This window comes from Nilaparvata lugens, chromosome 11 (genome assembly GCF_014356525.2).
Source record: "Nilaparvata lugens isolate BPH chromosome 11, ASM1435652v1, whole genome shotgun sequence".
Taxonomy (NCBI): domain Eukaryota; kingdom Metazoa; phylum Arthropoda; class Insecta; order Hemiptera; family Delphacidae; genus Nilaparvata; species Nilaparvata lugens.
The window spans coordinates 30,797,486-30,810,900 of record NC_052514.1 but is presented as its reverse complement, the minus strand read 5'-3'; the positions used below and the strand labels follow the sequence as shown (position 1 = coordinate 30,810,900).

Below are 13,415 nucleotides of genomic sequence, written 5' to 3'. Positions count from 1 at the left end.
TGGCCAGCTTACTGGGCCAGTATGTGGACTAGGCATAAGACAGCTTCTCTCCCAAATTTTGTTACTGAATGTAGCATTGAATGCTTGTTTTTCGCTAATTCTTCAAAATTATATTTTTAATATGTGAATATTTCCTATTTTTGTTATAATAATGTGAAATATTTATTCTATGTTTAGTTTTGAAGCAGCTAAATTTGAAAATCTACTTTGTGAAAATACTTGAGGACTGAAAATTCTGTAGAACTACAAGACTACTATTTTGGACTATGTGTTATTTAAATTTGGGAGAGGAATAGCACAAGGTTACCTTATTTTTCTTATCCCTATCATTTTGATAATGTACTTACTGTATGAATAAATGAATGATTGAATAAAGAAAGCATAAGGTTATGTTTCCAGTTTTTATGATTCCAGTTATTATTGAAAACATATTATTATTTGATGAATTGAAAACGTAATTTTCTTTGTTAGATTCTGCGGCAACACGCAAATTCTGTCGGGCGCTTCGGGCAAACGCAAGCGCAGCAGTCACCATCATCACCATCATCATCATCATCACCACCAGCACCACCACCACCACTACCGCAGTGGAGCCGGCACCAAGACCGACACCACCAGTCTGGCGGCAGACTCGCCTCGCGCGCTCGGCCTGCAGCGACTCAGCATCCGCGATGAGGTGTCACCGTCGCCGTTGGTTGCCATGGAGACGGCGGCCGCCCCTGCCCCTGCCCCTGCACCGCCGAGCAACAGCTCGCTGTCCAGCTCCGAGAGCGATACGGGAATATTCACCAACGATGAGGGTCGTGAAGGTATTTATCCATGAGATTTATCTATGCAGAGCTAAAAAAGGATGGGGCTATGAGCTCTGTCTAATACGAGCTAAGGATAGCTAACCAGTGTTAATCAAATACCTACTTCCAATATAAAGTGTAACTCACTATGTATTTATTTATGTTTATTCTGATGTCATCAGTATTGTAAATTTAATAAATTGATGAAATATATATTCTCGGACCAGAAATGTTAAGTGCGTGACATACACATTACCTTTTGGACTTCTATATTTGTACATTTCTGGACTAAAAATTTTATTCAAAGTGAAGCAACATAGCCTACGTTTCAGACATACTTCTATCAAAATCAAGAAATAAACAGTTTTGGGATAGGCCTGTTGTTCCTTCCTATAGTATGTATTTGATTTGTGTATTTTTCTTCCAATTTACTTGAAAATGGCATTAATGTCCGTAACATGTTTTGATAAAATAATTTAAAAGGGTACTGAGATTTATATTTTTATCTATAAATAAAAATATTCATTACCATTGAAATTTGAAAGAGGAATAGTCCAAGCTAAGCTTAGTTTTTCTTTTTCAGATTATGATTATGGAAAAACAAAAACACTGTATTCAGATATGTTGAAGGTTTTTTTACAAACACAATATTTTGTCTTTTCTATTTGTAATGATTTTATTTTTATAAAACTCGGGGTCTCATGGAGACTGAAATGAATTTAAGCTCAATCTTCAACTGAAGAGTATGCCCTGAGTATCTAATCCCGGGTTTTGTGAGAATAAAACATCAATAGTAAACGATACAACTTATTTCGTTTTTATTGAGTATTGTACTGTTGGTGCACGATAATCAATTCAAATTATATACTTTTTCACTTCATGTTGTAATATTCGTAGTAAATATCAAAAGGTATAGTGTCTAGTGCAGTACTCTTATCATTCATACACACATATATATAACATGCATATTCTGTCATCAGCGAGAGTCTTCTAACATAAAATAAGCAACCAATAACAATAAATGAACCATTGGAAAATTGAAGAAAGGATATAACCTCAAATAGGCAGCGAAGAAAAAAATAAACAACAAAAATCGGAGATACAAAAACCTAACCTTAAAAAATATTGCTGGAAACCTTTCGCTGTGATGATACGACAATGAATGACTGACAGTGTATCATGCATTTTTCACCGTTAGTGGCTAGCCTAACATAATTTTCTGTAATATTACAATAATTTGTTCGTGGCTTATCACGTTTAATTCATGACGACATGTGTATCATGCATGTCCTATCGTTAGTGGCCAGCCTAAGCAATTAATTTACGGTTGTTTTTGTTGATACTTTTTAGGTGACGACGAGCAGAGCGACTGGTTCGGGGGTGGCGAATCGGGTGGTGGCGGTGGTGCGGCGGGGGGAAGTCGCAGCCTGTGGGAGGACTCGGACCGTGACGAGGACATGGAGCCCTCCTTCCAGGCCCTGCTCACCGGCAACATCGACCTAGCCGACAACCACACCTGGCAAAGAGTGCGCATGCTCAACGAACGACTGGTAACCACCCTCAACACATGATTGTTATTATTCATTATTTATTCCATTGAAATTGAAATTGAAATTCTTTATTCTCCAAAAATATTATATTTATATAAAATGTATTATATATTATTTATATATAATACAATATTAAAAATATATATACAATATAATAAAACAGGCATGTAAAAAATAAAAATACATTTCATTTGTGGCGTGCGTGGCGAGCATGACAGTGCTCTCCAGTAGAGCTGCCACCACCAGGTTTTTTGGGTCCTGGGCCCTGCTACTTTTATAGGATAATATTATTAAATAAATACGCAAATTCACCAAAACAATCTCACTCTATTGAAAAAAATCCCATAACAAACATCTATACTCTCTCTCTCTAAACATAATCACTCGTCAATCACATTACTAAAAACTACATCTCACTATCTCAAACACAACCTTCCTCTAGCGCGTATCGGAACGTTCTCCCTCTAGTTTCGCCTCTACGCGGTCATCACTCTCTCAGCTCACCGGTACAAAAGTCCGATTTGGTGGCCTGAGTGATGACTCCGCTATTCTAATAATTAATATCCTATGAGAGCGGGGTGTTTGAATTGTTACACATTGGAGGCTCCTCTTATGGGCAAATGCCTGTGAGAGAGGAGCGAGTTATCTAGTAGCATCAATATACATAATGGAAAATATGACTAAATACAATTTTAAAAAAAATATTTAAGAAAGAATAGACTAGAGTAACAAATAAAACAAAACTCAATCTGGAGAGAGGTATTATTATAAATAAAATAAAATAAACCAAATCAGGCAAACTAAAACGAAGTGGGAAGCACGGTGAGATCGACGAACAAAATAAAATCGTTGAGAAGTATACAATAATTTATTGTTGAAAACTTGCATTTTTTGACCAAGGAGCGAGAACACTCACATCCAACAAACTCACTCATTCACACATTAGTAACTCACTTTCAATGTTAACGCAATGTACAATTATTAGCCAAAAAAGGTATTCAATGGTCCATTCAATGACAAAAATACGCAGAGAAAGAAAAAACTGTCATTGCCCTTACTATTTCTAACACAATTTGGAAAAATGTAGTCCACATTTTTAGGTTAAGTTTAGGTCCAAATTTGTTTATACCAATTGTTTTTTTTTACTCCAAGAATGGAATTATTGCCATCTACTCAATGTAGTATTGAGTAGAGTAAAAATAATTTGGTATTGAGCTGAGGAAAAATAATTTGGTATTGAGTTGAGGAAAAATTTTGTAATTTGTCAGTTAAGTAGGATCATCTTCTCTCAATTCACTTCTTTTAAGATGTTGGCTAAGTTTTCATCTATTTCTACAACTATGTGCCACCGCAGTCAATATTAAATTGTCATGAGAAATACTTTAAGGTGGATTATTATTGTTCATCTATTCATCAATGCAATTACAAATATTTATAATATTATTGATATGATTGGGCGAGAGCCCAAAACTGTTCTACTCCCAAATTTCTTAGTTTACTTTTCAAAAGATGAGTTATGTTTCTACTTCCAAGAATTTTAGTCCAATTTATGTCAAAAATTAAGAAACTAGAAATTTTGAATTTGGAAGGATGAATTACTTGATAAAAAATCAATATTATACTTGATAGATATCACTTGAAAAGTAAAAGTATTTCAAAAAAATTAAGCTAGAATACACCTATTTACCCACTTTCAGTATAGCTGACTCATGTTTTTACTTTCCTTGCCCTATTACCATAGGTAAGGAAAGTATTGCTTTCCGAAAAAATTAAGGTACCTCAATTTCTACATTTCTATACGTTTCAAGGTCCCCTGAGTCCGAAAAAGTGGTTTTTGGGTATTGGTCTGTATGTGTGTGTGTGTGTGTGTATGAGTGTATGTGCGTCTGTGTACACGATATCTCATCTCCCAATTAACGGAATGACTTTGAATTTGGAACTTAAGGTCCTTACAATATAAGAATCCGACACGAACAATTTCGATCAAATGCAATTCAAGATGGCGGCTAAAGTGGCGAAAATGTTGTGAAAAACAGGGTTTTTCGCGATTTTCTCGAAAACGGCTCCAACGATTTTGATTAAATTCATACCTGGAATAGTCATTGATGAACTCTATCAATTGCCACAAGTCCCATATCTGTAAAAATTTCAGGAGCTCCGCCCCATCCATGTAAAGTTGGATTTCAGATTCCCAATTATCAGGCTTCAGATACAATTCAAACAAAAAAAATCGAGTGGAGAAGATTGAGCATAAAAATCTCTACAATTAATGTTGAGTAACATTTTCACTTAAAATTGAAATTAAACTCGAAATTCGAGAAAATGTGATTATCCAATTGCAAACTGTTGGCAACTGTTGGTTCTATTAAATCATTCAGTATGAAGAGATATCGGATCTCGTATGTCTCCTGCGTTATTGTCCTGTCACCAGCTGGCTTAGATCTTTGCTTATAAGTAGACTTGTGATGCGCGTGAACACTAGCGTCAGGTGATCAATTCTAATAACGGCAAGGAAAGTTGTGTGAGTGCGCCACACCAGATTTTTATAACATTACAATATAAAAAATACGAGGGCTATCCAGAAAGTAGATTCAGTTTTGGAATACAAAATAAGCAAAGTATAGGAAACAAATTTTATTATAGCCTACATAGATGAAAGCCACATTCAAATACTACTTTTCTACATAGTCACCATTCAAATTAAGGCATTTATCATAGCTTGGAAGCTTTATCAAGCTTTACGAGCTTGGAAATTTCTTCGTCAGAAAATTCCGCCGCCTGAGCCTTCAACCAATTCGTTACGTCTTCTTGCAGCTGTGCGTCGTCATCAAAACGCTGCATAGCCAGCTTAAACTTCGCGAAATTTGTGGAAAACTAAAAAAAGTTCTGTTATTTTGACCTTACGATTTTCACGAACTTTAGCATCGACTTTTTCGACAAATTCGGCAGTCACTATGCTGGGTCTCCCACTTCCATATTCGTCGTGAAATTTGGTTTGGTCATTTTCTAATCTTATGACCCACTGATGCACTCCACCTTCAGTGATAATGTTGCCCCATACACTTCATAAAGCTGCTGACAGATTTCTATCAGTATACAGGTTTTTGCAGTCAGAAACTTTATTAGTAGGGCTTGCAGCTCGCGGGATTTTCAATTAACACAGACATTTCAACCCGTCACAATATCTTAACGGAGTAGAGCACGAACCTTTCACTAGCACGGCTAAATGCCAACTAAGCTGTGCAACGCTCTGACCCCAAGATGGTCGTGCTAGCCCCGTCCCTAGCAGATACAGACGAAAACGTAATCTACTTTCTGGATAGCCCTCGTATTATAATAGGCTACTGATTCCAAGTTTCACTTTTTAATTCGTTGAATATGCTATTTGCAGGGTCGTGGCCATAGAGAGATCAGAGGAGGTCGCAGACGTGTGAGGAGTGAGAAGCCCGGATTCAGTGTACTCACCTCGGCCAATGAAAAGCTATCCAAATTCCTACAGGATCCTGCACAGTCTGAGCTCAGGTATATTATTATTCTTCAACAAATACTCTACTTTTAATTAGATAATAATTATTTATAATTCAATTTGTTAACTGTAGCTGGTGTCACGTTCTACCCTTTTTAGAAATGATCAAAAATGTACTGAAAACTCGGTAATTTCTTTCTGAACATTCTGTTTGACAATTCCAGTTGTTGGTAAGCTCATGTGGGGCCGGCTGGGGAAGCGAAACTTTATAAAAAGATAGTTCTGTTGCAATAGTGAGATCACCAGTCTGATTTCAGGTAGATTATTTGTATCCTTGCAATAATTATGTTGCTATAGTGAAATCACTAGTCTAATTTCAGATGGATTATTTGAATCCTTGCAATAATTACCTGTATGTTGCTATAGTGAGATTCAATCTAAGCTGTCAACATTGGTTGAATGGGAAGGATTGATGTTATTCATAAGGAATGCTGACTGTTCAAGCTAGTTAATGAAGATTGGAGTGAAGCTTGTGAGATTCTTCTTGTGATATTCTGTTGCTTGAATTATATGATTTGTTCAAGGAGAGTTTAGAGTATAAAGCATCTCTAGTATGACTCATTTCAAACTCAAGAATCCCTCATAATAACACCAATGCTGATAGTATGAATAGGTAACAGGTCAATAAAAGGATTTGATACACTTCAAGAAGTTGATAAGCGTCAGAGATGAGTAAATCCTTTTTAGGTGTTAGTTGTTGTTTCGCTTTTATATATTGTCAAAAATGGCCCACGTTTGTGGGTAGATGAAGAATTTTCGAGCCAAGAAGATAGCCTCTCATAGAGTCACGCATAATCTATGAAATGAAAATTCCTTTTAGAGATTCTGATCAACGTTTTAATTCAATTTTATAATCAGGGTGTGGATGTTTTGAATAAGTTTGATAATTTATTGCACTTTCAAGCCTTCATGAAATTAATTGAATGTTCTTTCCAAGGGCGTTTTTATGAATTTCTGAATTTACTAGGTATAGATATTTTATCAAAATGACCTGATTTGCTTGAGCGATCAGGTTCAGCACAGAGGTCGTCTTTTGGCCGTGGTTGTCGGTGATGCCCTCAGCGGCGGAGTTGGTCCAGTCTTGCAGGGTCGTCCTGATCCCCGTGTAGGCTCCGTCCGATTCAGCACGCAGCGGTCCTCTTCTCCGTTGTTTGATGCGCTCGTTGTCCGTTGTCCGTCTCGCCTCAGCCCAAGCACACTGCAAAGTTTTTTGGCAGCTTCAGTGCAATTTATGACAGGGCAACAGTTATTCAACAAATTAACAAGCACTCCTAATCCGGTCTATGATATTTAGAAAATTTTAAATAATAAACTGTGAGCTACATAGAGTGAATTCAATAATTATCTTGGCTATTGACAAAAAATTGATTGAACGGATTATTATTTCAACAATGTGTGATCTATCAGCACAAAATTATACAGCTCATCTTATATAATTCACTTGTCTTCGTAGGTAGTTTAAATATTGCAAAAGTTTCTGAGTAAAACTGAATGAATTCAAAATTATAATGATTCAGAATTAGATCTGTATGGAAAATTTATAATCGCTCTCGAACTGATTTGATAAAAATAATTTATATTAAAAATTTTTTTAAAAGTTCATGAATGGTTTAGATCTACTAAATTCTATGTAAATTTGAATAAACTTGAGAATACTTTGAAATGACTTTGAGATAACTTTGAGGCGACTCACTGGATATTGTCTACATTGGCACACAGAAAACACTTATGACATGAATAGTCTGGAGATTCAGAAATTTGGCTGCTAACTGTCTCGAGCTGACGTCTCCACAGCTATTTATAGTGTGTCGCCATTTTGACTAGCTTTTGGAGTTCATAAACATTTTAAGTTTTGAATCTCCATCACAATAATTCAGTTCACTATTTCAAATTTTAAGTTAGGTTAACATATTCCCACAGAAACTAACAGAGAGTAGATTCTTATTTTATTTAAACAAAAGGATGTGCAGGCTGCTTGAGTCAAGCTCCACTCAACATGTCTCGAACAGAAAAAACTACAAATACACTTTTTTGGAGCTTAGGAATTTGAAATTTACAGGTAATGTACATCAAAATTCCGTCTTTCATGTGTGGTAATTTGTTTTGTAAGAATTTCTGTATTTTTAGAAATATCAGTGTTTGAAAATTGTGATTTTTCACGTGGTCTTCAAAGTTTTTCAGATATTTAAGATGTTAAAAAGTGAGATTTATAAGCTTGATCTCATTACAAAATAGTGCTCTGCAACTTCTGTTAATATAGAAATAGAAGTTTTACAATGATTAATTACTTTTCCGGAATGGTATGCAAGTGTTGGAGGTTAGGCTTCCTCTACCTTGAACTACTCTACTTTTAATATTTGCTAAAATAAATTAGTAAAATATAATTAAACTCTAAAATAATAATGCAGATAGTTTGTTTTTATAGAGTGATAATTAATTTCTTTCGAAATTGCGTTATTGATAAAGATTTTCCAAGATTTCCACTAATGTGTTTGGTGAGGCTAGTTTTTCTTTTTTAATTTCCATTTTCCTCTCCATAATCATGATTTTCCAAGGAAATATTGAGCTAGTCGTGACAATATGGATGTCTTTGTTATTGCTCATTAACTTTCTATATTCTTATTGTTCATTCTAACAAACTTTTGTATATTGTTGATTGCAGGTTGCATCCCATGCAGAAGACAGAGAGAGACCAGCTGAGCTACCTAGCGGAACTGTACTCTCTCAACATGAAACTATCCGAATCCTCTCACAAGGGGTTCACCTGTCCAATTCTAACCAAAACCAGGTATGTTCTATCAAGTTATTAACTTGTAGTAAATAACTTATAACAAAAATTCAATGCAGTCACTCATTCTCACTCGTAATCTGCTTTGGTGTGAACTTCAATATAACAAATTACACAAATCTCAGTCTTATGTAACATTCATAAAATTCCAATTTTTATGTAACAAATTGCAGAAAATTTTATACTTTCCGCATTTTCACTCCATGGTTTTGCAACATATTAAAAACGATCTCTGACTGGACGCGGACGGCACGGTGATCTATTCGATAATTCTATTTGCTTTGTTTGTGAATAAAAGTCTAGTGAAATCGTTAGAATATTATGTCAATAATTTTGTCACTTGAACAAATTTATTTATCATGAATAAGAATTTGAGTACAGTGAGATTATAACAACTAATATTATTACTACTTCATTTGATGCGTGTATAATCCGATGTATAAATGAATAATAATATAAGTTTATAATCGTATGCTATCTGAATGAACTAGAAGTCAAATTTGTTCAATCATCAGTCTACAATTATTTCAGATTAGTATTTTTAAGAATTAAGTAGTAGATACGAGTTGTAAATTACATACATTGTCCTTCATTTATATCACTGAGATGATTATCCCTGATTTTGTATCCCTCTTTTGTGTCTGGAGTTACCATATAAAATGTTTTGTTTTTTCAAAATGTTGCCTCAGTAACTCCTTAGTCATTTGCTATAATAAGGTCATCTATTATACAATTCTTCCTCATGCTAGGACAGTTCAAGAGGTGATCATAGTTTTGCAACATTCCACACTCGCATGCCTCATCCTCACTACAGCCCCATTGCACAAGTTCCCACTTACATCTGCTTACCCTGTCCGAAGTCTATTCAATGACTTCCATGTTGTGTATAGCAACTGAAATTCTGCAGCTCCTTCCTCTTTGAGCTCCATTATTGGGTTTGGAGTTTTCCTTTTCATAACGCCAGTCGCTGTACTTCTGGCGATATTGTCAGCTCATGTGTAGCTTTTATGAAACTGGACCGGGATTTCAGTCTCCATGGGTATTCTTGGTGCTCAGTGAGTGTCTTTAGTAATTTTCTGTTTTTTCTTTCACTTTGAGGAGCTACTTACCTTCAAAACATCACTGAGATGGAAACCTTATAAAAAATTATGTATTTTTCTAAAAATAATTTGATTTGTGTTGCAGCAACACAATGAGAGTGGAGCACGTATCGTTGGGCAGGTTGAACACCCTCGGGGACTTCAAACGTCGCAGAAAGACTCCGCCCTGTGGAAGTTTGTTCAACGGATCTGGTAAGATATAAAATTCTTTAGTCTTTACTACCTTGAAAAATGAAATAAAAATACATAATATACAGTATAGTGTACTTGTTTCTGACGCTATTCTCGAGTTAGAATTCAACATAATATAAAAATACCTATACCTTGTTACCTATTTTGTTTCCTTGAAATTCCTAAATTAACTTGAAATTTGACGTATGAATTTTATCAATATTGTTTGAAAGATATTTCAATAGTTTCTCAATATTATCACATGTTCATCCTCAAATACAGCAATTGGGAATTCAACATTTAGGGCCGTTTGCACAGTCAAAGCTTGAACGAAATTAAATCGTGGTGGCGTAAACTCAAAATTAAACACATTATAACAAACGAGACTTGATACGGATTTAATCCAGTTCAAAATGAAATTTAGTTTAAACTGTGACTGTGCAAACGTCACTTAGGGCCGTTTGCACAGTCAAAGCTTAAACTCAATTTAATCAGCTGGTGGCTTAAACTCAAAATGAAACGCATTACGACAAACTAGGCTTGATACGGATTTAATCCAGTTTAAAATGATATTTAGTTTAAACTGTCACTGTGCAAACGACCCTTAGAATCACAAATATCCTTGGAAATCTTTCTGAATAATTCAGAATTTACGTTTTAACACGTTTGAAAGTACTCCAAAGATCATCTGTTTGTAATCTGTTGCTACAATCTCCTTAGTGCTGAATTAGGTATCATTTTCAGTTTATTTTATCAAGATAATATATGACCATAGAGAAAAGTTAGCATAAGTTATGTTTCAGTTGTCTCTGATATTACTCATCTTCAAATACCTAATGCCAGATTTAAAAAAATCAGATTACTAAAATTTACCAGTGAAAAATAGAATATGAATTATGAAAAATAAAAATAAAGTAATATATAATTATGTTTCTCATGTCGCACCTGAGTATGCCAATGATGCCTTCAAAATATATTTAGCACACGTTGGAATTAAACATAGTTGAACTCAAATCAAGCTGGCATGGGTTGGTTACTTCATTCTGCTACGCTCTGCATGGTCGTGGGTTCGAATCCCAGCAGTAGGCATGGACATTTTATCTTCTCATAAATTATCCTCACACTCTTTCAATTATTACCCTCGCACAGGAAAAAAGCTTATGTGGGAATATCCGCAATAAAAACAATTATTACTTGATTGTGGAGCAAACCGTGAATTTGTGGTACAATACAACACAATAGTTATTTGTGCAACTAGTGCGCAAAGTGACAGTTTGCTGCACCGAAAGAAACGTTTACGCCCGAGCCGTAGGCGAGGGCGGAATGGTTTCTTGAGTGCAGCAGAGGAACTTTGCACACGTATTTCACATTAAGTTTTTCCTACAGTTACCATTGAATATGAAAAGTGGGTGGGTAATTATGGGTAAAATTTCCTGAAATCCATCAAATGTAAATCTGTGTAATTTTATGTAGTATGTGTGTTTGAATGGCGGCTGTGTGCTGTCAACTGCTGTCATCCACCACAGTCCACCCCATTAAGATTCTTATAACGTGCACCAGTCACAGTTACCAACTTAATTCTGATTTTGCTGCACTGGTGCTCCATATAACCTACTAACTATTTTGCGTTGCCATGTTGCAAATCTGGAGTGCAGGAAAAATTTTTCCCGCACTAGAGCGGAAAAGTGATTCTTTGCGTTCTGTAATCAGTGCAGCAATGGCCACTTTTCAAGGTAACTGTAGGAAAACATAATAAAAATTTTAAACAATGTATTGATTCATCAATTATAATAACAATGATAATGATATTGAATTATTTTATATTTTGTTTTACAGAAGCAGGTGGGACCTGTGACAATAGCGCCAGCAGTAGTATCGCTGCAGTACCTCAGGCGACTACAATCATGCCTGATCTCCTGTCTTCTTTCGATAATCGCTCCAGTTAAGTTGAGGTTAGTAAAACACATTCGAAATTAAAATAATGGCGTTCACTGCATAGGAAGGCTCAACTCAACTAAAGCCTGTGTAAAATAAGTTGAGACTTGGCCCTCCATCCTCCTTTTATCCCTCGGATAAAGATGATCCAGACACCAATAGAAAGGAGACATTCTCCCCGTTGATTTGATATAAAATTATTACGCATTACGAAGAAGCCCCTTGATTCTGAGAGAAGTGTTATTCTAAACAAGAAAAATATCTTCGCGATGTATCCTATTTTATCATATAAGTTAAATTTACTTCAATCCTTCAGCCCTGAAACTTTTTAGCACTACTAGGATATCGGAGATGATATTCTACATCTAATTCTGACGTTGAATTGGAGATTTGAGAAAGTTGCAATTTTACACGATTTGGCAACCCTGTAATTTCTTCGGATGGAGGGCAAAGTCTCAACTTATTTACACAGACTATACATATTAATAACAATTGATTGAAAACTTTAAATCGTCTTTTTCGAATAACGATAAACCATATTGGATGATAGTGTAGACTTGGGTCTCGTTAATTCAATAATTTAGTGGCTGAGACAATAATTTATTTTTGTCTTATATTTGAAATTCTATTTCCAAGTCTTTCTTCTCTTCTTCCTTTCTACCACGATAGATAGTAGGTGTATCAACGCAACGTGATAACAATATTGATAATAACTTTTTCCAATAACGAGAAAAAACCAGACAGAAAATATACTACAATAAATAGTTGGTGTAGCTACCCATACTTCGAAAAACTGAAAAATAATTTAGTAGCAAATTAAATTCTTGAGCAATTTTTTTTTTAAGATTCAATCACTTATTTACCATTTGCGGGAAAAGTTACATTTTTGTAGTAATATTTTTGTAGTAAACATTATTTTTTGTAGTAAAACAACGAATGTAGTAAAACAACAATTGTAGTAAACAACATTTTTTGTAGTAATACTAGTAATAGTCCGGGCGCAGATGTCATTAAAAAGGCACTCCGTGGTCAATTGCGGGTAACAGCCGTGGGAGATGTCTCAATTTCTTCGTTAGGTCTAGCATAATGAGAAACCCGATGATGATAAGTCGAATTAACTGGCAAACTGGTCGGTTATCAAAATACAAGCAATATAGCAAAACCCTAAAAATTTTGGCGGCCATCTTGTTTTCGAGGTGTTAGCCTGTGATTTCGACTTATCACATCGCGTTTCTCATCATGCTAGACCTAACGAGGAAATTGAGACATTTCCCACTTATGCTAGACCTAACGAGGAAATTGAGACATCTTCCACGGCTCTTACCTGGAATTGACCACGGAGTGCCTTTTTAATGTTATTTGCGCCCGGACTATTACTAGTATTACTACAAAAAAATGTTTGTTACTTTTCTAGCAAATGGTAAATAAGTGATTGAAATTTTTTTATTCATTTATTCAAATTGAGGCATCTTCCACGGCTGTTACCCGAAAATGACCACGGAATGACATTTGCTCCCGGAATATAAACTATATTGGTTTTATAAGAAATAAGGC

At 35.2% G+C, this 13,415-nt stretch overlaps 1 protein-coding gene across 5 annotated transcripts in view; it reads left to right on the top strand.

The window, feature by feature from the left end:
* Positions 1-13,415, top strand: part of LOC111058280 (G patch domain-containing protein 2) — a 31,168-nt gene that overhangs the window by 14,711 nt on the left and 3,042 nt on the right. For all 5 annotated transcript variants that reach the window (XM_039438145.1, XM_039438146.1, XM_039438147.1 and 2 more), the window contains exons 6-11: positions 472-809; positions 2,142-2,341; positions 5,733-5,863; positions 8,530-8,655; positions 9,841-9,947; positions 11,763-11,878. In XM_039438145.1, coding sequence (XP_039294079.1) covers positions 472-809; positions 2,142-2,341; positions 5,733-5,863; positions 8,530-8,655; positions 9,841-9,947; positions 11,763-11,872 — 1,012 coding nt within the window. In that variant the 3' untranslated portion in view covers positions 11,873-11,878. The remainder of the gene's footprint in view (positions 1-471; positions 810-2,141; positions 2,342-5,732; positions 5,864-8,529; positions 8,656-9,840; positions 9,948-11,762; positions 11,879-13,415) is intronic.